Genomic DNA, 25,662 nt, shown 5'->3' with positions numbered 1-25,662 from the left:
GGATGGAGGGCTGACTGGGGGTAGTTGAGCCCTGGTGTTGAGGTTGACAGGCAGCAGGAGGATGGCTCTGGTCAGAGGTTAGTCACTTTCTCAATGTTCATGTACCTGTTCAGGGTGAAATCAACAAGGAAAACCTCTTTTCCTTTGACTAACAGCAGAAACTGGCACTTTTCATGTGTTAAGTTGATAATTGGAAGAGGAATAAGTTACCCCTGGGTGTAATCCAATTCCCTTCTTGTACTTCGTCCCGTTAATAGCCTCCATTCATACTTTTATGGAGGGTCCACGCCAGGTTTAAAAGGCGCTACAATGGAATGTGTTAACATTTTACGAGGTGATTGGACTCGCGCATTTCAAACTTTTTGAAGTTTTAAGACAGATTGAGTGTCCTGGCGGTAAAGGAAGGCAGGGTTGTGTGTCATATTGGAGTGTTGAAGGCGGTGATAGACACATGTGTAAGGGTGGTGGACAACGCTGACAGTATTAGCTTTGTAATCAGGAAGACATTGCAACCCTTTTAAATCGGGGTGAGTTATAAGAATGCCTTTAATCAGAGTAGGTTACCTGATTAAGCCACTTAAATGAACAAGTGTGTACAGGTCAAGTATGCTTGACTGAAGATCAGAGCTTTTGGAAGTTGATGAGATGTTCTTTTAACTTTTTTTATTTGTTAGTGTCACAAGTACACTTACATTAACAATGCAATGAAGTTACTGTGAAAATTCCCTAGTTGCCACACTCCGGCACCTGTTCGGGAGAACCTAACAGCATATCTTTTGGATTGTGAGAGGAAACCGGAGCACCCGGAGGAAACCCACACAAACACGGAGAATGTGCTGACACTGGACAATCAGTGACCAAAATCAGGAATCAAATCTGGGCCCCTGGCACTGTGAGGCAGCAGTGCTAACCACTGTGCTGTCCATTGCCACTGTGCTGCCAGTCTGCTGTGTAGTGAAGTAGTGAGGCTATATTCAAGTAGTGTAACTCTAGTTTTGGACTTTCAGTCTTATGATATCAAGTCCAGCCTAGTTATGATTGATCAGTTTGTGATTTTAACAGAAATAGTGAATTATATTTACATTACGACCAAGGCATAATCAGGGAATCTTTTTGGGAGTGTGCAAAAAGTTACTGATAACTTAATCAAAAAGATGTGTGTTTAGAAGGAAAGGAAGAAAATAAAGAGGGAGTGGAGTACTATCTGTGGAGAGGTGGGGTTCCAAAAATAGGAATGAGGTTGCTGAAAACTGCAACTGCAGGCAGAGGGAGGCACAACAGATCAGTCAGAAGATTTGCCATTCTGTTGGGGAGTTTTTTTGGTTGGAGATCTTGCAATTTCAACACTACTTTGTACCCTGTTCTTCTAAAATTAATATAGATTTATATATTATGTCTTCCAAACTTGCTACCAAGTTTCAAAGATAATTGTGACCTATGTGTACAAATTTCTATTGAAATAATATTCCAATTATAACATCAGTGACTTTTCCAAATCAATCTTATTTTTATTCAAACCCTGCCCTATTGTAGCTGGTTTCTCCCATAGTATATCTCATGACTTTGGTAGCATAGATTTTTCAAAAGATGTGGGGGGGAATTCTCCAGTCCTGACTGCAGCAGGAATCATGGTGGGGGGGGGATCATGCAAAGGTCCATCGAACTTGGATGGGACTTTACGGTTTTGGGGCGAGTGCAGCCGGAGAATCGCACCCCTGATCTGAGAGGGTTTTTTTACAGTGATTCACATTTTGATGATATTTCCCAGATAGTTCAGCAGACTTGCACTGTAGATTTGCAGTTACAAAAATTGTGAAAGGTTTTAAGTGGAGTGTAACACCTGAAAGTGATTCATTTTAATAAGAGAAATTGCCAAGATAAGTTTGAAAGCAGAATTTCTAATTTTGATGGATCTATTAATAACAGATTTATTGCACCAGTATGTTTTATTATCCACTTGTTTCCTCCTCTTTGATCTTATGTGCATATATTTGAGGATTGTGTGATAATTTAAAGTGGATTTTTAGCAGTTTGGAGTTTGTGGATTGCTCAATTGTGGATTTAAAAATTACTTAGAAAAATAAGTTTATTTTCTATTTCTAAAGTATCTTACATTTCATAGCTAATAAAATGCTTTTGAAGGAAAGTTGCTGTCCCAATGAAATGTGGCAGACAAATTGGTCTCAAATATTAGTGAGATAAATGTGGTAATGTTATAGAATTACTTAGGATATACAGCACAGAAATGAGCCATTTGATCTAGTCAGTCCATGACCACATTTGTACTCTACTTGAACCTCCTCCCATGCTTCCTCATTTCCTTCAATCAGCATATCGTTCTAACTTAACTTTCCCTTAAGTGCATCAATAGTGTTCACTTACTCCCTGTAGGAGCAATCTTCACATTTTTTGACACTGCCTGATTTAAATAAGATTCTTAAGAATTCCGTCTCTTATTTCTTGGTGACTGTCTTATATTAATGGCCTCTAATTTTGTTCTTTCCTATTCTTCCCCTAAATTATAACAATGACTTGCTTTCATATAGTGTCTTTACCATTGTATCTTTTCCTGTAAAAATGAAGGATAAAGATGGCAAGATTTGGGAACCCTGGATGATGAGAGATTGTAAGCTTAGTGAAAAAGAAGGAGGCATACATAAATTCAAATTGAAAATGGATAAAGCGCTTGAGGAATACAAAGGTAGCAGGAAAAAGCTTAAACAGGGACTTAGGAGGGCAAAAAGGGGCCATGAAATGTCCTTGGCAGGCAGGATTAGGGAGAATCCCAAGGCTTTTTATGCACATATAAGGAGGAAAACTGTAGCTAAGAAAAGGGTAGGTCCACTCAAAGACAGTGGAGGCAATTTGTGCCTGGAGACAGATGAAGTGGGTGAGGCCCTTAACGAGTGGACAAGATGATTAAGAAGGCGTATGGCATGCTGGCTTTCATCAGTTTATAGGAACTAAAAAATCATGTTACAGCTGTATAAGACTTTGGTTAGGCTGTGTTTGGAGTATTACGCACAATTCTGGCCACCACACTACTGGAAGAATGTTGATGCATTGGAAAGGGTGCATGCAGAAAAGATTTGCCAGGATACTGCCTGGTTTGGAGAATATGGACTATGAAGAAAAGTTGAACAAACTTGGATTGTTTTTATTGGAGTGTCGGACAATGAGGGGGGGGACCTGATAAATGAATAGGATGGGAATGGAAGGATACGGACTCCATAAGTGCATATGGTTTTAATTTAGGCAGGCATCATGATCGGTGCAGGCTTGGAGGGTCAAAGGGCATGTTCCTGTGCTGCTGGAGGAGGTGGCAGAAGCAGATTCTATCACAATATTCAAGAGGCATCTAGATAGATACATGAATAGACGGGTATGGACTGTGTAGAGACAAGAAAATATTAGATTAGATATGCGTGTGTGACGGCACAGATTTGGCGGGCCAAAGGGCCTGTTCCTGTGCTGTACTGTTCTTTGTTCATTGTAAAACATCACAAGGTTCTCCACAGAATCATTGTCAAACAGAATTTGGCACTGAGTCACATAAGGAGCTTTTAGGGAAAATGACCAAACGCTTGGTTAAAGAGATAAGTTTTAAGCAGCATCTTAAAGGAGAAAAAAGAGATGGCACGAATTAGAAATGAAGTAACAAAAGCAGGGATGTGGATCTCAGTAGCAAGTGATAGAGTTTGGTAATGATACAAGATGGAAATGTGTAATCTTAATTGTGACACAGATACATGATCGGAAGCTCATTTCAGGATTAGATATGATACCAAGGTTATGACTGGACTGGTTCAGTATCATGCAGTGGTCAGGTAGAGGGGTCGAGTCAGGGGCAAAAGGAATTTTTGACGGTGGTTTCAGTCTATCCAGTATGTTGTTGGAGGAAATTTCTGCTTACACAGTATTGGATATAGGACAAACAGTCTGACAATTTGTAGACAGTGACTAGAGTGGGGGCATATTGTTGATGGGATTAAATAAAAGTGGTTGTGTGGTAGAGTTGGGTGTCATCAGCCTTCATACAAGCCATTGATTAGAAACAGAAAAGGTTGACTTGCACAGAAAAGAGTTGACTAGTCATTCGGCAAAGTTACGTTCAGTGGTGAAATTATCCAGATAGGTCAAACTGATCATGGTGCATGATGTGGAATAAACTTATTTGGCAATATTTAACATGTATATAAATATTTAATAGACAGTAACTACAGGGAGGTTGTCACACCACAGGTCTAGTCAGGTAAATGGGTAACAGCCAGGAGATGCAGGCAGATACTGCAGAAGTCTCCTGTGGCTATTCCCCTTTCAAATACCAGCAGCCAGGCCTGTAGCACCACACCTGGTACTGCTGTAAAGCAGGGTCGGGCAAAGAGCAAACAAGCAGTAGTCAAAGGGGACTCGCTAGTTAGAGGCACTGACACGCGTTTCTGTGGCCGTGATCGAGACTCCAGGATGGTGTGTTGCCTCCCTAGTGCGAGGTTCAAGAACACATCTGAGCAGTTGCAGGACATTCTCAAGGGGGAGCGTGAGCAGCCAGAGATTGTTGTACACATTGGTACCAACGACACAGGTTGGAAAAGGGAGGAGGTTCTGAAGTGTGAATATAGCGAGATAGGCAGAAAACTAAAGAGGAGGACCTCGGAGGTAGTAATTTCTGGACTATTACTGGTGCCAAGTGCCGGTAAGAGTAGGAATAGAAAGATTAGGAATGCGTGGCTTTAGAAGTGGTGCAGGGAGCAGGGATTTAGATTTTTGGATCATTGGGATCTCTTTTGGGGAAGGGGTGACCTGTTCAAGAGGGCCGGGTTACTCCTGAACTGAAGGGGGACTAATACCCTGGTGGGAGATTTGCTAGAGTCACTTGGGAGGGTTTAAACTAGTTTGGCAGGGGGTGGGACCCAAAGCAGTAGGGAGACAGAAGAGAAGGTTGAGGACAGCACAGAAGTTAAAGAGAGCACGTTAAGTAGTAAAGGCAGTGTCAGTAATCCTAGTACCAGACAAATCAGGTAAAAGCAGAGCAGAGAGCAAGGGAAGTCCAGATTAAACTGCATTTATTTCAATGCAAGAGGCTTGACGGGCTAGGCAGATGAACTCTGGGCATGGATGGGTACATGGGACTGGGATATTGTAGCAATTACTGAAACATGGCTAAGGGAGGGACAGGGCTGGCAGCTCAATGTTCCAGGGTACAGATGCTGTAGGAAATATAGAACAGGAGGTAAGAGAGGAGGAGGAGTTGCACTTTTGATAGAGAAAATATCGCAGCAGTACTGAGAGGGGATATATCCGAGGGTTCAGCCACTGAGCCTGTATGGGTAGAACTGAGAAATAAGAAGGGGGAAATAACTTTGATAGAGTTATACTATAGGTCCCCAAATAGTCAGCGGGAAATTGAGGACCAAATATGTAAGGAGATTATAGCTCCAAGAAAAATAGGGGTGTAACTGTAGGGGGTTTTAACTTTCCCAACATTGACTGGGACAGCCATAATAGTAGAGGCTTGGATGGAGAGAAATTAGTTGAGTGTATTCAGGAGGAATTTCTCTTTCAGTATGTGGATGGCCCGACTAGAGAGGGGGCAAAACTTGACCTCCTCTTGGGAAGTAAGGAAGGGCAGGTGACAAAAGTGTTAGTGAGGGATCACTTTAGGACCAGTGACCATAATTCTATTAGTTTTAAGATAGCTATGGAGAATGATAGATCTGGCCCAAAAGTTAAAATTCTGAATTGGGGCAAGGCCAATTTTGGTGGTATTGGGCAGGAACTTTCAAGAGTTAATTGGGGGGTGTCTGTGGAAAGGCAAAGGAACGTGTGGTAAATAGGAAGCTTTCAAAGGTGTGTTAACCAGGGTTCAGGGTAAGCACATTCCTCTTAGAGTGAAGGGCAATGCTGGCAGAAGTAGAGAACCCTTGATGACTCAGGATAGTGAATTTCTGGTTAAGAAAAAGGAGGCACATGACATGCACAGGCAGCTTGGATCAAGTGAATCCCTTGAAGAGTATAGGAGTTGTAGGAGTAGAGTTAAGAGAGAAATCAGGAGGGCAAAAAGGGGACACGAGATTATTTTGACAGATAAGGCAAAGGAGAATCCAAAGAGCTTCTACAAAAAAAAAGCCAAAAGAGTAACTAGGAAGAGAGTAGGGCCTCTTAACGATCAACAAGGTCATTTATGTGTGGATCCACAAGAGATGGGTGAGATCTTAAATGAATATTTCTCATCAGTATTTACTATTGAGGAAAGCATGGATGTTAGGGAACTTGGGGAAATAAATAGTGATATCTTGAGGAGTGCACATATTACAGAGAAGGAGGTGTTGGAAGTCTTAAAGCACATCAAGATAGATAAATCCCCAGGACCTGATGAAGTGTATCCCAAGACATTGTAGGAGGCTAGGGATGACATTGCGGGTCCCCTAGCAGAGATATTTGAATCATCGACAAGTCACAGGTGAGCTTGGATTTTAGCAAATGTTATGCCTTTGTTTTAAAAAAGCTACAGAGAAAAACCTGGAAACTACAGGCCGGTGAGCCTCACATCTGTGGTGGGTATTTTGAGAGATAGGATCTACAAGCATTTAGCGATGCAAGGACTGATTAGGGACAGTCAGCATGGCTTTGTGAGTGGAAAATAATGTCTCACAAATTTAATTGCGGCTTTTGAAAGGGTAACCAAGAAGATAGATAAGGGCAGTGTAGTTGATGTTGTCTACATGAACTTTAGCAAGGCCTTTGACAAGGTACCACATGGTAGGTTGTTGCAAAAGTTTAAATCTTATGGGATCCAGGGTAAGGTAGCTAAATGGATACAAAATTGACTTGATGACAGAAGACAGAGGGTGGTTGTCGACAATTGTTTTTCAAACTGGAAACCTGTGACCAGTGGTATGTCTCAGGAATTGGTGCTGGGTCCACTGTTATTTGTCATTTATATTAATGATTTGATGAGAATATAGGAGAGATGGTTTGTAAGTTTGCGCATGACACCAAGATTGGTGGCATAGTGGACAACGAAGAAGATTATCTCGGATTGCAATGGGATCTTGATCAATTGGGCCAGTGGGTTGACAAATGGCAGACGAAGTTTAATTTAGATAAATGCGAGGTGATACATTTTGGTCGATCAAACCAGGGCAGGACTTACTCAGTTAATGGTCGGACGTTGGGGAGAGTGATAGAACAAAGAGATCTAGGGGTATAGGTTCATAGCTCCTTGAAAGTGGAATCACAGGTGGACAGAGTGGTGAAGAAGGCATTCACCTTTCTTGGTTTCATTGGTCAGAACATTGAATACTGGAATGTCTTGGAATGTCTTGTTGAAGTTGTACAAGACATTGGTAAGGCCACACTTGGAATACTCTGTACAGTTCTGGACACCTTATTATAGAAAGTATATTATTAAACTGAAAAGAATGCAGAAAAGATTTACTAGGATACTACTGGACGAGTTATAAGGAGAGGCTGGATAGACTGGGACTTTTTTCTGTGGAGCGTAAAAGGCTGAGGGATGATTTTATAGAAGTCTATAAAATAATGAGGGGCATAGATCAGCCAGGTAATCAATATCTTTTCCCAAATGTAGAGGAGTCTAAACTAGAGGGCATAGGTTTAAGGGGAGAGATCCAAAAGTGTCCAGAGGGGCAATTGTTTCACACATAAGGTGGTGAGTGTCAGAACAAGTTGCCAGAGGTAGTAGTAGAGGCAGGTACAATTTTGTCTTTTGAAAAGCGTTTAGACAGTTACTTGGGTAAGATGTGTATAGAGCAATATGCGGCATCTGGGACTAGAGTCACAGAGGTTTGCAGCATGGAAACAGGCCTTCGGCTCAACTTGTCCATGCCACCCTTTTCTTTAAACACTGAAGCTAGTCCCAACTGCCCGCATTTGGCCCATATCCCTCTATACCCATCTTACCCATGTAACTGTCTAAATGCTTTTTAAAAGACAAAATTGTACCTGCTCCTACTACTACCTCTGGCAGTTTGTACCAGACAGTCATCCTATGCGTGAAAAAAATATTGCCCCACTGGACACCTTTGTATCTCTCCTCCTTCACCTTAAACCTATGTCCTCTAGTTTTCGACTCCCCTCCTTTGGAAAAAGATATTGACGGTCTAGCTGATCTATGCCCCTCATCATTTTATAGACCTCTATGAGATCATCCCTCAGCCTTCTATTCTTCAGAGAAAAAGTCGCAGTCTATCCAGCTTCTCCTTACAACTCAAACCATCAAGTCTTGGCAGCATCCTAGTAATCTTTTCTGCACTCTTTCTAGTTTGATAATATCCTTCCTATAATAGTTGACCAAAAAGTACACAGTATTCCAAATGTGGTCTTACCAATGTCTTGTACAACTTCAACAAGACGTCTCAACTCCTACATTTCAATATTCTGACCAATGAAACCAAGAATGCTGAATGCCTTCTTCACCACTATGTCCACCTGTGACTGCACTTTCAAGGAGCTATGAACATGTATCCCTAGATCTCTTTGTTCTGTAACTCTTCCCAACGCCCTACCATTAACTGAGTAAGTCCTGCCCTGGTTCAATCTACCAAAATGTATCACCTCACATTTGTCTAAATTAAACTCCATCTGCCATTTGCTAGCCCACTAGCCCAATTGCTTAAGATCCCATTGCAATCCAAGATAACTTTCTTCACTGTCCACTATACCAAACTTGGTGTCATCTACAAATTTACCAACCACGCCTCCTATATTCTCATCCAAATTATTAATATAAATGACAAATGACAGCTAGCTTAGGCATTTTTAAAACAAAAGGGCGGTATAGACAATTTGGCCGAAGGGCTTGTTTCCATGCTGTAAATTTCTATGACTCTATGACCCTAAATAACTGAGACAACAATGGCCATTTTAAGTTTTGCGTTTTGTTGTCTGGCTTCTGAGCACAAATATTAGCATAGCATGCAACTTCACTTTACATCATGGTTAGCTTTTAAGTCATTTGCCTCTTATCTGAAAGGATAACCTCTCACCGATTATTGAAATGTTAAATGTATGCATAATGTTGTTGCAATGCCCTCTCTTTAGGTATCGCGGTTAACTTTTGGTCTACTTTTTAACTGAAATTGATGAGGTAATGTTTGAACTTTCTTTGTCAAACCAAAGTTCAACTATTTGTTTATTCTGCTCCCTCACCCTCCCCTCTGCCAAAAATAAACTAGTCTACAAATTCTGCAACCTCTACTGCAGCAATCACTGCACTTTTGAGGTTAGATATTTGTCTATGCTTGCAGTTTTTTTAAGACTAGTACAATGCTGGAGGGTCACTGCATCAACAGACTGGTCAGGCAATTTGGGAGTTGCCAACCTGTGCATTACGAGAAGGAAAGCAGCTGCTGTCTGCTGTTCCCTTAGGTAAGGAAAGGAGGAAATCACGGCCCCATCACTGTCATCAGGAGTGAAGCAGGAAAGAATATGAACACAATGAGTTGATTTTCCTCATGAGGTGAAATCAACTATTGAATACAAACTGGAAAAGGATAGCATATGGCGTTACATAGAAACATAGTTTATAAGTAGGATTCCAAGTAAACTGTTACCCATTAACTTGGTCTTTGTGTTGACCTTATAGTTTCACTTGTTCGAACTCCTGTTTTTTCAAACATTGTTGCAGCTTTTCAGGAACTGGAGGGAAGTTAGTCCTAAATGCTAAAGAAATGATAGAAGCCAAAGATTGGAGTTGTTGCTGCACACTTCAATGCTCTGTGCTTTTAACAGAGATCCCCGCTACACTGAAAACTTGTATGCATTATACAAAACAATGATTTTTAATCTAAATGGTGAGATCCTGACGTCAACTAAACCATTAAAAATTATGGAACAATACAAGTTAGATTCAGTACAGGTATATGTTACAATATACATAAACACCAATATTATTTGATTTATTATTGTCACATATTAGTATACAGTGTAAAGTATTGTTTCTTGCGCACTGTATAGACAAAGTATATAAAGCATACACAGAGAAGGAAAGGAGAGGGTGCACAATGTAGTTAGTCATAGCTATGGTGTAGAGAAAGATCAACTTAATACAGTGTAGGTCCATTCAAAAGTCTGATCTTGAGTCTGTTGGTACATGACCTCAGACTTTTGTATCTTTTCCCCAACGGAAGAAGATGGAAGAAAGTATGTCTGGGATGCTTGGTTATGCTGGCTGCTTTTCCAAGACAGCAGGAAGTGTAGAAAGGTCAATGGATGGGAGGATGATTTGCACGTTGGACTGAGCTTAACAATGTTGTGAAATGATTTGAATTTGTAATTAGTTACAAATAATTAATTGAGTTAAACATCTTGCTGTGATCATTTCAGATCCAGAAACAACCACATGGAAACACCACCACCTGCATTTCCCCTCCAAGCTGCAGACCATTCTGACTTGGAACTATATTGCCATTCCTTCACTGTTGCTGGGTCAAACTCCTGGAATGCCCTGCCTTACCCCTAACAGCACTATGGGTGTTCCTTCACTTTCTCAAGGGCAGTTAGAGATGGGCAGTAGAAGTGCTGGCCTGGCAAGCAGTGTCCACATCCCATTAAAGCATAAAAAAATGCTGCAGGAAAACATCTATTTTCCAGTGTATGACTCAGCTATAAGTGACATTAGAGGACTGCCTGGCCAATTGGGCTTTAAATCGCAAATCTGACTCAAACAGTTAGTCTTTTGTTTCATTTTTCCTTTAATTTCAGTTAACTTTAGAGAGACCTGAAATGCTTTACTGCCCACATGTGCCTTTCATTGACACACTGTTTACTGAAAGAAAGACTTGAATTTATATGGTGCCTTTCACATCTTTAAGACATCCTTGAGTGCTTAATAGCCAACAAAGTAATTTTTGATACATGTGCATCGTAATATTAGGAAACTGCAGCCATTTTACGTGCAATAGGTACCACAAATAGCAGCAATGTGGCATTGGCCTGAAAATCTACTTAATTTAGATTAGCTCATTTTTGAGGATGATTCCTATCTTCCAATTTACACACCTCCTTGCATTCACTGTGCACAACAGGGACTGGAAAGAATTCTGAGAGACAGACTATGTCTGCACTAGGAGAGGCACGGATTAATCAAGTATCGTCAGCATGGATTTGTTAAGGGAAAGTTGTGTTTGACAAATTTTATCATTTTTTGAGGCAGTAACCAGGAGTGTTATTAGGGATGATGGATTTAATGCGGTCTATATGTACTTTTAGTAAGGCTTTTGATAATCTTCCTCATGGCAGACTGGGCAAGAAAGTGAGGGTACGTGGGATCCAAGGCAAAGTAGCACATTGGATCCAAAATTGGTTGAGAGGTAGGAAGCAGAGGGTGATGGTAAAGGGATGTTTCTGTGATTGGAAGTCTGGGGTTCTGCAGGGCTTGGTACAGGGGCCCTTGCTATTGGCAGTGTAGATTAATGTCTTGAACCTAAATGTAGGGGGTATGATCAAGAATACGTGGGTGACATGCAAATTAGTAGAGTGGTAAATGGTGAGGATGATAACCATAGATCTAAGAGGATATAAATGGACTGGTCATACGGGCAAAGCAGTGACGAATGGAATTTGGAAAAGTGAGGTAATGCATTTGGGAAGGTCTAACAAGACAAAGGATTACACTATGAATGGTAGGACCCTGGAAAAATACTGAAGATCAGAAGGACCTTGGAGTGAATAACCACAGATTTCTTGAAGGTGGCAGGGCAGGTAGATAAATAAGATAGTTAAGATAGCATATGAGATATTTTCCTTTATTAACCGAGAAATTGAATGCATGAACAGGGAGGTCATGCTGGAACTGCATAAAATGCTGGTTTAGGCCACAATTGGAGTACTGCATGCAGTTCTGGTCATTGCATTTTAGGAAGGATGCTGGTAAAGCTAATTAGATTATGAGGGGCATAGATAAGGTGGATAGGAGGGAACTTTTTCTATTAGTAGAGGGGTCAATAACCAGGGGGCATAGTTCTATGGTAAGAGGTAGAAGGCTAAGGGAGGTAATTAAAGATGATGGGAGTCTGGAACTCACAGTCTGAAAGGGTGGTTGAGTCAGAAATTTACATTACTTGTAATAAATATTTGGACATACACTTGCAGTGCTGTAACCTCTGGGGTTATGGGCCCAGTGCTGGAAAATGGGATTAGTGTAGTCAGATCTTTGTTGACCAGCATGGGCATGATGGCTGGAGTGGCCTTCTTCTGTGCTGTAAATATCTATGATTCTATGAAAAACAACAGAAGATCATAATGTGGAGGGGCTTGGGAATGCAGATGGGGATGGGGGGTTGCAAAGGAAAATAAATCATTCAAAAGGAGAGCATGCAGTGGCATTTGGAATTGAGTAGGATAGGATGGATGGGGAGGAACAAGGACAAGAACGTTGAATGCCGTGCAGGGAAAAGGCAAGGATAAGAATGCAGGATAGAGAGTGTGTAGGAGAACATTTTTGCAAGTTGTGTCTCCTGTATGATAAATCTTCAAAACCAGTAATGGGAATGCTTGCTTGCTTGAGAAATTGAATGTGGAAGTGATGAAAACTATTTTCCATTGAGCATGAAGTAGAGGGAGAAAGGCAACATGGTAGCTGTGGAAACAAGAGGGCCTTGGGCTTTCTGCTTAAGGTCGTATCGAACACTTGAGACTATAGAGCATTTGTTTGGCTTGAATAAGCAGTCCAACAGGGGCAAAGAATAAGAAACAGAGTGATTTTCTTTAGCAATTGAGTCATTGGAGCAGCTAATTAAAGGTATATAATGTTTTAAAACAAGAGGAATTGAAATGGTGAAAAACTTCATTACAGTGTTAATGTAAGCCAACTTGTGATTAATAAATAAACTTTTTACTTTAAAGAATTGAAATGGTAAATGTCAACAAAGTATCATTTGAAACGACGTCAAAATACTTAATTTTAAATCGACAAGACTACTATAGTAAAATCCAACCTGATGTTCCGATCTATTGAGTGGAAAACAAATTAAACTAAATTAAATAAACTGGAGGATAAAATAAAAGGGCAACCTCATAAAAGGGAACTACCTCAAACAAAAACAAATCACAAATGAGACTTAAAATGTCAACCAATCTGGTGTTCCAATTCATCTCCAGGCAGCTCTCTGTATGTGCATCACCTGTTACAGAAAATTCACATACCCCATATTAATATAGTAACTGTCAGCAGAGTTTGGTTTGCAATGACATGCAGACATGGGGGCACAACTTGGGAGAACTGATCCATACTGGCTGTATCTATTTTCAAATGAAGTATTTTTTCTATTAGACTCATTGCAAACTGAATTGAAGGTCAATGTTACTACATACAACATATATTTATTCAACATAGTAAAGTTTTCCTTTGTGCTTCAGAGGAGTGATTAGTATATTTTTGACATCAAGCCACATGAGGTGGTATCTGGAAAGGTGAACAAAACCATAGTCAAAGTACCACAATAAGGAGCAACCCAAAAGAGGAGGGAGAGAGAGAAAATAAAATTTAGGAAGGGAGTTTCATGGTTTGTATTCTCCGGTAACAAATTGACAGGCATGTTTGAGGCCAGAATTGGAGGAGAGATCTGGAGTGTTGTCAGTTTGCTGGCATTTACAGGTTAAGCAAGGTTATGGTAAGGATAGAGATTTGAAAAAAAGAAAATTTTAAAAATGGGATACTGCTACAGTAGAAGCTAACATAGGACTGCAGACAATTGATAATATCAATTTCTCAATACTAACAAACCGACAATTGGTAGAACTCTTGCCTCTGGGTTGTAGATTTAAATCTTAAATCAGGAATCTGCACTCCAATCCAAATTTAACTCTCCAATGCAGGTTTAAAGAACTGCTGCATGAAGATTTTTTTTAATAGATGAATCACTGACTCAAGATGCCTACAGGGCCATTGTGTGACATTTATCAGGGACATGGCTCAGAATCACACTTCACTGAAATGTTGACTTATGCTTTATTAATAACTTTATTATTGTACTTTATGTTGTTATGTTAGTCTTGTATAAAACACTGGTTTGATCTCAAATAGTGTTGGGTTCAGTGTGGGCATGTTACTTTAGGAAAGATGTGAAGACATCAGATAGAGTACACAAAAGATTAATGAGAATGGCTCCAAGGATGAGGAACTTTAGTTGTATAGATTGGTGAAGCAGAGTGTTTTCCTTTTGAGAGAAAATTTGATAGTGACATTCAAAATCATGAGAGGTCTGGGAAAGTAGATAGGGAAAGAAAGCTGATCCCACTGGTGGAAGAATCGAGAGGGCACAGGTTACTTCTTGTAAAGGAAGAATATGCAGGGCTCTGGGGAGCAGAGAGGAGGAAATGGCACTGGGTGCATTGTTCAGAGAGCCTGCACAGACATGATTGGCCAAATGGCCTTCTGTGCTGTAATTATTCTGTGATTCTAATAATAGTCTAGTTATTTGTGAATGCTCCTTTAACGTTTGTATATTATTATCCCTGAGAGTTTGTGGAGGAGTTTGTGCAGAACATAATAAACTGCTGTAAGCTTCTGTGCATTTTTTTTCTAAAGGTGTATTCGTTGTTGCTGCCAAACGTACCCCTTTTGGTACTTATGGAGGAATACTGAAGGACTACAGTGCCACAGATTTAGCCACACACGCTGCAAAGGCTGCACTAGCTGCTGCAAAGATTAAGCATGACCTTGTGGACAGCATCATTGTCGGAAATGTAATGCAGGTCAGTATGAGATTGATCACAATTCTTGAGTCTGAGAATGTTGCAGCAGCTGTTGTGTGCTAAGCCTGTGTTTCTCCAAACCTTTCGACATGTATTATTGACACACCCAGAACTTCCCCCAACCTGCACTTCAGATCAACATTTCTGAATGCCACTCTAATGATCCAAAGGAAAACCTTACTACAGTTGCAGAAGTATTTTTATTCATATGCAGTAAAGGAAATAACTTGGAAATAAGTTCACAAATACTAAAGGTCAAGAACTCGGCAGATTTCAGAAACTTAGATTATTTGTAGATCTATGCTTTAAAGGTCATTTTGATTTTCTGCTCCTTGGGAAGGTGTTAGTGCAGTGAAGTTTTATTAAGTTGAGGTTTTGCATAATGAGATATAATGTGCTACTTTTAACATAAATTTAAATTCACTTTATTGACATTTGTCAACAATTTCATTTTATTTTCTTCACAGCAGAAAAATAGTTTCATCAGTGCAAATGTTCCTGAGTATGAGCCTGGCAGTCAGCAGAAGCAGGCTGTTCAGCCTTGAGTACTTACTCAATTAATTAAAAATTATAAATTAAAAATAATTCATTGTGAGTGATGCAGAGTGGGACATTTCTGAAACACATAATAAATGTGAGCCATTTCTCTATAACTGAGCTCCAAATTGTCCTCACTTGGTATATAATAGACACAATGCAACAAGTATAATTTGTTAGCAGTATTGAATTGACTCTTTTCATCTTGCTCAAGGAACACTTAGGAAATTGTAATGTCTCTATTTAAGATTAGCTAACTCAGCACAGATAATATAAAATAAACATTTAAGAGCCAGATGTCACATTGCATTGAAAAATATATGTCGTAGGATAGCTGTTGTTGAAAAAAAAGTAGATAATCTCCAGTGAGAGATTATTATAAAACTGAGAGAATTTAACTCTGCAGTTGGATATTAAAAATTCTTGGTCTCGCTAGCATTGTTGATCACTTTGAACATCTTTTGCAAAATGTTGTCACTCTGGCTTCATCTGCAGAATTGTTAACGGGTTTTAGAAAACATGCAGTCCTGTGATTTTTTTTAGAACATAGAACATTACAGCGCATAACAGGCCCTTCGGCCCACGATGTTGCGCCGACCAGTTAAAAAACAATGACCCTCTAACCTAAACCAATCCCTTTTCATCCATTAACCTATCCACGGATCTCTTAAACGCCCCCAAACTAGGCGCATTTACAACTGCAGCAGGCAGGGCATTCCAATCCCTCACCACCCTCTGGGTAAAGAACCTACCCCTGACATCCGTCCTATAACTACCCCCCCTTAATTTAAAGCCATGCCCCCTCGTGCTAGCTTTCTCCATCCAAGGAAAAAGGCTATCACTATCCACCCTATCTAAACCTCTAATCATCTTATATGTTTCAATAAGATCCCCTCTTAGCCGCCTTCCTTCTAGCGAAAACAACCCCAAATCCCTCAGTCTCTCTCTTGTACTCAGGGGGCCAAACAACAACTTGATTAGAAAGGGTTGATATAAATCACTTACACTGTTTTATTTCACAGTTATGATCAGGCTTCATTGGCCTAATCAGTAATGGTTTAAACATAATATCAAACTAATGAACGCTATACTTCCTCACATCAATGTCTTTTTTGATTTTAGACCAGTGTCAAGGTAGGTTATGGACTTGTGGGACTTGAGGCCACACATCATTCTCCCAACCATTGACATTGTCTACACTTCCCGCTGCCTCAGCAAAACAGCCAGCATAATTGAGGACTCCACGCACCCCGGGCACATGGAAGATGAAAGATAGGAAAGCTGAAAGAAGAGTAGAGGAGGATTTGAATCCAGAGGTCACCATGGTGATAAGATATTCAGTGGCAAGGAAGTTGAAGTATATAGTTTAGTCTGAATGCATGACTGGACGAAGAGGTAGAATCAACGTCAACTGAATGGAGTTCATGGCAAGAACAGAAGGGAATAGTGGCGGACGTCCTCAATGTTGAGCTAGAGCAGATGTTCCCAGTCTGGGGTCTGTATCTGTGAAGGGAGGCCCGTGAAGCTGGTGGCCGCCATGTGACTAGTAAATGCTGGTTCGAATGCATGAAATTTAAAAAGAATCGGAGAAATCATGGCCAATAGTAAGGCCGGGGAAGCAGGAGCTGGCAGGGGACTAATCAGCCAGAAGCGGATGATGATGACAGACTGTGTGTGGCCCAAAGGCGGCAGAGTCGGGGGCCCGCGCAAATGTTGCTGGTGGGATTTGGGCCTCGGGGGAAAGGAGCTGCTGGGGTTTGGGCCTCTTGGAGGAAAGGAATTGCTGGGATTTGGGCCTCTCGGGTGAAAGGAGCTGTTGCGGTTTGGGCCTCTTTGGGGAAAGGAGCTGCTATGGTTGGGTCTCGGGGGAAAGGAACTACTGGGATTTGGGTCTTGGGGGAAGGAGCTGCTGGGGTTTGGGCCTTGGGGGAAAGAGCTGGTTGGGTTTTGGCCTTGGGGGAAGGAGTGGCGGAGGGATGGATCCAGTCTCTGGGGAAAGGAATGGGGACAGGCCTTCCAGCTTCGGATAGAAAGTGATAGGGGGGAACTTTGGCCTCTGGAAAGAAATAATGGTGTGAGGGTTCTAGCCTCTGGAAAGATGCATGTTGCGTGTGTTTTAATATATGCATAGGTATAGCTAGAAAAATCTTGTTCTTAGCGTACAATAGCAGGAATGTACTTCTGAGGCTGTCTAAGGCTCTGGTCAGACCCAATCTGGAGTGTTGAGTGGTTCTGCGCCCCATATCTAAGGATGTGCTGGCCTTGGAAAGGGTCCAGAAGAGGTTCACAAGAATGATCCCTGGAATGAAGAGCTTGTCGTATGAGTGATGGTTGAGGACGCTGGGTCTGTACTCGTTGGAGTTTAGAAGGATGAGGGAGGACCTTACTGAAACTGACAGGATACTGCGAGGCCTGGATAGAGTGGACGTAGGAAAAACTAGAAACAGAGGGCATAACCTCAGGCTAAAAGATCGATCTTTTAAAACAGAGATAAGGAGGAATTTCTTCAGCCAGAGAGTGGTGAATCTGTGGAACTGTGTTGCAGAACGCTGTGGAGGCCAGGTCATTTAGTGTCTTTGAGACAGAGATAGATAGGTTCTGGATGAATAAGGGGATCAGGGATTATGGGAAAAAGGCAGGAGAATGGGGATGAGAAAAATATCAGCCATGATTGAATGGCGAACAGACCCGATGGGTCAGCCGGCCTAATTCTGCTCCTATGCCTTATGGTTCATATTTTTTTTTGTACCTATTTCGCAGCACAAAATGGGGCGCTCAATTGAGAATACTTGGGGTTCCCTGATGCTCTTGGTAGGTCACTCTGTGTTCTGCGGCTGGAAGGTTTGGAAAATCCTGAGCTAGAATAGAACTTATAAGAACATAAGAAATAGGAGCAGGAGTAGGCCATCTAACCCTTCGAGCCTGCCCCGCCATTCAATAAGATCATGGCTGATCTGTCATGGCTCAGTTCCACATTCCCGCCCTCTCCCCATAACCCTTAATCCCCTCGCTTATCAAAAACCCATCAACCCGCGTCTTAAAAATATTTAGCGAGGTAGCCTCCACCACTTGAACGGGCAGAGAATTCCAGAGATTCACCACCCTTTGAGTGAAGAAGTTCCTCCTCAACTCCTAAACTGCCCCCCCCTTTATCTTGAGGCTATGCCCCCTAGTCCTACTGTCCTTTCTGAGCGGGAAGAGTCTCTCCACCTCTATCCTATCCATCCCATTCATCATCTTATACGTCTCAATGAGATCTCCCCTCATTCTTCTAAACTCTAACGAGTACAAGCCTAGTTTATTCAGCCTCTCCTCACAGCTTAACCCCCTCAACTCCGGCATCAGCCTAGTAAACCTCCTCTGCACTCCCTCCAAGGCCAAAATATCCTTGCGTAAGTGCGGCGACCAAAACTGCACACAGTACTCCAGCTGCGGCCTCACCAGTGCCCTATACAGCTGCAGCAAGACCTCCCTACTTTTATATTCAATCCCCCTCGCTATGAAGGCCAGCATCCCATTCGCCTTCCTGACCACCTGCTGCACCTGCAAGCTGGGTTTTTGCGACATGCACAAGGACCCCGAGGTCCCTCTGCACCATCGCCTGCTGCAGTTTTGCGCCATGTAAGTAATAGTCCTTCCTACCATTATTCCTACCAAAGTAGACCACCTTGCACTTGCCAACATTAAATTCCATTTGCCAGTTCCTGGCCCATTCGCCCAGCCTATCTAGATCCTTCTGCAGACTCTCCACGCCCTCCGCGCAATTTGCCGTTCCACCAATCTTGGTGTCATCAGCAAATTTCGACACCATACACTCAGTTCCCTCCTCCAGATCATCTATATAAATGGTAAATAGCTGAGGCCTCAGAACCCACCCCTGGGGCACTCCACTAAGTCACCAACCGCCAATCCGAATAGCACCCATTGACCCCCACTCTCTGCCTCCTATTAGACAGCCAATCCTCTATCCACGCTAACACCCTACCCCCAACTCCATGCCCCCTTACCTTCTGCAATAACCTCTTGTGAGGTACCTTGTCAAACGCCTTCTGAAAATCAAGAAAGACCACATCCACTGGCTCTCCTCTATCCACCGCCCTAGACACATCCTCATAGAACTCCAATAAATTTGTCAGACACGACTTCCCCTTAACGAAACCGTGCTGCGTCTGCTCTATCAAGCAATTCCCCTCAAGATGCCTCACTATTTCCTCCTTGATGACGGATTCTAACATTTTTCCTACAACAGATGTTAAACTAACCGGCCTGTAATTCCCTGCCTTTTGCCTGCCACCCTTCTTAAACAACGGCGTAACATTAGCCATTTTCCAATCTTCCGGCACTTCCCCGGAATCCAGCGACGTCTGGAAAATAACCACCAAGGCATCCACTATCACCTCTGCCATTTCTTTCAGAACCCTCGGATGCATTCCATCCGGTCCTGGGGACTTGTCCACAATCAGTCCCTCCAGCCTGTCGAGCACCGCCTCTCTAGTAACAATAATGTCATTGAGACCCTCCAGTCCTACCATCTTTCCATTGCTAACACCCGGCAAATTATTCACGTCCTCCTCCGTGAAGACCGAAACAAAAAAGTTATTCAAGGCCTCAGCCATTTCCCCATCCCCTACCACTAACTCCCCCCTCTCATCCTCTAAGGGTCCAACGTTCACCCTAGCCAGCCTCTTCCTTTTTATATATTTATAAAAACTCTTGCTATCCTTTTTTACATTAAGGGCTAGCCCAGCTTCATAGTTTCTCCTACCCTTCTTTATCAACTTCTTTGTCAATCTTTGTTGACATTTAAACCTCTCCCAATCCTCTTCTCGCCCACTACTCTTAGCTACTCTAGATGCCTCCGCTTTTAATTTAACACTTTCCTTCACCTCCTTCGTTATCCACGGCTTATTACCTCTCCTCCTATGGTCCTTTTTAACCATCAGAATAAATTTCTGCTGAGCACCAAGAAAGATCTCCTTAAAGATCCTCCACTGCTCCTCAGCGGACCTACCTTCCAACGCACTCCCCCAGTCAACATTCGCCAATTCTTCTCTCATCCTACTGTACTCCCCTCTGTTCAAACAAAGGACACGTGTCCGGGAACCCACTTTCTCCTCCTCCATCTGCACCAGAAACTCCACCATACAATGATCACTCTCCCCAAGAGGATCCTTCACCACAAGGTCCCTAATTCTACCCGCCTCATTACATAACACCAGATCCAAGATAGCTCGCTCCCTCGTCGGCTCCAACACACACTGTTCGAGGAAACTATCCCGGCAGCATTCCAAGAACTCCTCCTCAAGCCCACTGCGTCCGACATGGGTCGACCAATCAATATGTAGATTGAAATCCCCCATAATTATCGCCGTTCCATTCCTGCACGCCGCACTTATTTGCGCGTTAACAGCCCGCCCCACCTCCAGATCATTATTCGGGGGACTATAGACGACACTCACCAGCGTCTTCCTCCCTTTGCTGTTCCTAATCTCTACCCACAACGATTCCACTTTCTGCTCTTTGGTTCCTATATCATCCCTTGCTACCACCCTGATGCTATCCTTAATCAGCAGAGCTACGCCGCCCCCTCCCCCCCGACTTTCCCTCCTGCCTATCCTTCCTAAACACTTGATACCCCTGGACATTCAGCTCCCAGTCCCTGTCACCTTGCAGCCACGTCTCTGTAATGGCCACCAGATCATATCCATTTGTGCTGATCTGCGCCACCAGCTCATCCACTTTATTCCGAATGCTTCGTGCATTTAGATAAAGTGCCTTCATCCCAGCCTTCACATGGACCCTATTTGCCAGAACGCCACCAACCATACTCACGCCCCCTACTCCCTTTATTATTGGGACATCCTCGGCCTCTTCCTTTACCTGTACCCTCTCCTTAACTTTAGACCCCGTAATGTCACCTACCCTCGCACCCTCTCCCCCCGCCTCCTAATTAGTTTAAAGCCCTACCTACAGTCCTATTTACACGATTCGCCAGGACTCTGGTCCCAGCACGGTTCAGACCAACCCCATCCCACCCGAACAGGTCCCACCTACCCCAATACTGATGCCAATGTCCCATAAATTCAAACTCATTCCTCCCACACCAATCCCTGAGCCACCCATTCACTTCCTTGATCTTATCAACCCTACGCCCATCTGCACACGGTTCAGGTAGTAATCCAGAGAAAACCACCTTGTCGGTTCTACTTTTTAATTCCATTCCCAGCTTTTCATACTCCCTCCCCAGATCCTCAGTTTGCATTTTGCCTACGTCGTTGGCACCCACATGTACTACAATGACCGGATTCTCACCCTCCCACTCCAGGTTCCTCTGCAGCCCGGAAGTGACATCCTGGACCCGAGCACCAGGCAGACAACACACCCTTCTGTGCACTTTGTCAATACCCTTAACCCCACTATCCCCAATTACGACTATGTTCCTTATCACCTTCTCTTTGCCTATATCCTGCGTCTGCATCACTACTGTGTGCAGTTTGCTCACCATCCAAAACTTCAATTTTGGGCAAGAGTTCTGATAGCATACTGGTAATCAAACAATTAAGAAAATAATTAGGTCAAATACAGGCATGCGAAAGCTAACCCTATCGTTGCAGCTAATGTCACCAAAGGGCAACATGTTTATCATGTACTGAAGAGGCCAACAGTAGATCCTTCAGAAGCCTTGGCCTGAGTGCTTTGTTTTATTGCCGCCTTCTGATTATGCTCCTTTTTTCTCAGCAAATAATCATGCTTTTGGTTTAGCTGAAGCCTTGATGTAGAAACATAGAAAAACAGCACAATACAGGCCCTTCAGCCCACAAAGTTGTGCCGAACATGTCCCTACCTTAGAGATTACTAGGCTTACCTATAACCTTCTACCTTACTAAGTTCCATGTAGTTATCTAAAAGTCTCCTAAAAGACCCTATCCAATCCGCCTCCGCTTCCACCACCACTGCCAGCAGCCCATTCCACGCACCCACCACTCTCTGAGTAAAAAAACTTATTCCTGACATCACCTCTGTACCTACTCCCCAGCAGCTTAAACCTGTGTCCTCTTGTGGCAACCATTTCAGCCCTGACTATCCACTCGATCAATACCTCTCAACATCTTATACTCCTCTATCAGGTCACCCCTCATCCTTCATCTCTCCAAGGAGAAAAAGCTGAGCTCCCTCAACCTAACCTCATAAGGCATGCATCCCAATCCAGGCAATATCCTTGTAAACCTCCTCTGCACCCTTTCTATGGCTTCCACATCCTTCCTGTAACGAGGTGACCAGAACTGAGCACAGTACTCCAAGTGGGGTCTGACCAGAGTCCTATATAGCTGCAACATTATCTCTTAACTCCTAAACTCAATTCCTCGATTGATGAAGGCCAGTACACCATACGCCTTCTTAACCGCAGCTTCAACCTGCGCAGCTTCTTTGAGCGTCCTATGAACTCGGACCCCAAGATCCTTCTGATCTTCCACACTGCCAAGAATCCTACCATCAATGTTATATTCTGCCATCCTACTTGACCTGCCAAAATAAACCACTTCACACTTATCTGGGTTGAACTCCATCTGCCACTTCTACATAAGAACATAAGAAATAGGAGCAGGAGTAGGCCATCTAGCCCTTCGAGCCTGCCCCGCCATTCAATAAGATCATGGCTGATCTGTCGCTGCTCGGTTCCACTTTCCCGCCCTCTCCCCATAACCCTTAATCCCCTCTCTTATCAAAAACCCATCAACCCACATCTTAAAAATATTTAGCGAGGCAGCCTCCACCACTTCAACGGGCAGAGAATTCCAGAGATTCACCACCCTTTGAGTGAAGAAGTTCCTCCTCAACTCCATTCTAAACCGCCCCCCTTTTATCTTGAGGCTGTGCCCCCTAGTCCTACTGTCTTTTTTGAGCGGGAAGAGTCTCTCCACCTCTATCCTATCCATCCCATTCATCATCTTATACGTCTCAATGAGATCTCCCCTCATTCTTCTAAACTCTAACGAATACAAGCCCAGTTTATTCAGCCTCTCCTCATAGCTCAACCCCCTCAACTCCAGTATCAGCCTAGTAAACCTCCTCTGCACTCCCTCCAAGGCCAAAATATCTTTGCGCAGGTGCGGCGCCCAAAACTGCACACAGTACTCCAGCTGCGGCCTCACCAATGCCCTGTACAGCTGCAGCAAGACCTCCCTACTTTTATATTCAATCCCCCTCGCTATGGAGGCCAGCATCCCATTCGCCTTCCTGACCACCTGCTGCACCTGCAAGCTGGGTTTTTGCGACTCATGCACAAGGACCCCGAGGTCCCTCTGCACCGTCGCCTGCTGCAGTTTTTCGCCCCGTAAGTAATAGTCCTTCCTACCATTCTTCCTACCAAAGTGGACCACCTCACACTTGCCAACATTAAATTCCATTTGCCATTTCCTGGCCCATTCGCCCAGCCTATCTAGATCCTTCTGCAGACTCTCCACACCCTCCGCACAATTTGCCGTTCCCCCAATCTTGGTGTCATCAGCAAATTTCGACACCCTACACTCGGTTCCCTCCTCCAGATCATCTATATAAATGGTAAAAAGCTGAGGCCCCAGCACCGACCCCGTCTAGTCTTGCATCCTATCAATGTCTCGCTGCAACTTCTGACTTCCCTCCACACTATCCACAACACCTCCGACCTTTGTGTCATGTAAGTGCTGAAAAATGCAGTGGTCAGACTAAAGAGACTTCTTATTCATATTCTGAGTGATTCTAATTAAAATCTTGATCAACAGATTTTCGGGTTGTTCCATCAGTGTTGTTATATCCCTTAATAATTCAAACACCATTAGATGCTCAGCTGGGAAAGTAAATTACTGAGACAATACGCTTTATGCAATGAAAGCACTTTAATCATTGTTGTCTGTTTTTGTGTCCTTTAGTTTTAAGTCCTCTGTTTCTACATTTTTGTCTGACTAGAAACAGACTTAGCACTGCTGCCTCATGGGGCCAGGGTTCAATTCCAGCTTCGGGTCACTGTCTGTGTGGAGTTTGCACATTCTGCCCGAATCATCTGTGTGGGTTTCCTCCGGGTGCTCCGGTTTCTTCCTACACTCAAAAGATGTCCAGGTTAGGTTGTTTGGTCACGGTGTGAAATAGCTGATGTGCAACGAGGTTGATGAATACTTGAACTTTTTCCCACCGGTGTAGGGGGATTCGCAGGGTAAATATGTAGGGTTACAGGAATAGGGTCTGGGTGGGGCTTTTGTCAGTGCAGGCTCGATTGGCTGAATGGCCTTCTTCTGCCCTGTACAGATTCTATTTTAATTTCTCCCTGCTATTGTATTTCAATCAGGCATAGTGGATCTTCCATTCAGGTAACCTGTTTTAGTGGACCATGCATAATCTGCACAAGTCAACCTCGTTCAGTGTCTTGTTAAAAGTGGTGGGGTTTGACAATGGATAACATTATTTTTTTTTTAGAGTTCTCCAGATGCTGCTTATATTGCAAGACATGTTGGATTGCAAATTGGACTTCCTATTCCAGTCCCTGCCTTAACCGTAAACAGACTGTGTGGATCTGGTTTCCAGTCAATCATCTCTGGAGCACAGGTACTGAACAACTGCAGTGTATTCTGCATTAGTGGATTAAGCACAGTATACAACGTGTTTAATATTACAATATCTTACCTATGTTGTTGTGTGAAGCCCTTGTAAAATTATTACACTATATGGCTATATTTGTGCTCGTTTCTCTTCCGTTCATGGTGTCCTGACGTTTTAATGGGAAGTGGGTGTCACTGCCTTGACCAGCACTGTTTGCCCATTCCTTATTGTCCTTGAGAAGGTGCTGATGAGCCACTGCCTTGAATTGCTGCAGTCAATGGAATGTAGGTACATCCACAGTGCTGCCAAGAAAGGCGTTCCAGATTTTTGACCCAGCAACCGTGAAATAATAGAGATTATAGTTCCAAGTCAGAATGGTGAGTAGCTTGGAAGGGAATTTATAGATGGTGTTCCCATGCATCTAATGCCATGTGATTCTAAGTGACAGAGGTTGCAGATTTGGAAGGTGCTGTTGAAAGAGTTTTGGTGAGTTGCTGCTTTGCACCTTGTAAATAGTACACACTGCTGCCAATGTGTGTCAGTTGTGGAGAGTGTAAATGTTGAAGGTGATGGACAGGGTGCCAATCAAGTGAGCTGCTTTGGCCTGGATGGTGTTGAGCTTCTTGAGTGTTGTTGATGCTGAACTCACCGAGGCAAGTTCCATCACACGTGTGGTGCCTTGCAGATGATGGACAGACTTGAGGGCCATGAGGTGAGTTACTTGGTGCAGACTTCCCAGTCTCTAAAATCGTGGCTGATCTGATTGTGGTCTTAAATGCACTTTCATGTCTGCTCTGTAACCTTGATCAAAAATCTACCTAACTTAGCCTTGCA

At 43.0% G+C, this 25,662-nt stretch overlaps 1 protein-coding gene across 1 annotated transcript in view; it reads left to right on the top strand.

Moving 5' to 3' along the window:
- Positions 1-9: 9 nt before the first annotated feature.
- Positions 10-25,662, top strand: part of acaa2 (acetyl-CoA acyltransferase 2) — a 55,649-nt gene continuing 29,996 nt past the window's right edge. Inside the window, exons 1-3 of the mRNA XM_080207468.1 lie at positions 10-77; positions 14,552-14,718; positions 24,706-24,834. Of these exons, the coding sequence (XP_080063594.1) occupies positions 62-77; positions 14,552-14,718; positions 24,706-24,834 (312 nt within the window). The 5' untranslated portion in view covers positions 10-61. The remainder of the gene's footprint in view (positions 78-14,551; positions 14,719-24,705; positions 24,835-25,662) is intronic.

This window comes from Carcharhinus amblyrhynchos, chromosome 1 (genome assembly GCF_965287045.1).
Source record: "Carcharhinus amblyrhynchos chromosome 1, sCarAmb.v2.hapA, whole genome shotgun sequence".
Lineage (NCBI taxonomy): Eukaryota > Metazoa > Chordata > Chondrichthyes > Carcharhiniformes > Carcharhinidae > Carcharhinus > Carcharhinus amblyrhynchos.
The sequence above is the reverse complement of the archived record's forward strand: the minus strand, read 5'-3'. Positions and strand labels throughout refer to the sequence as shown.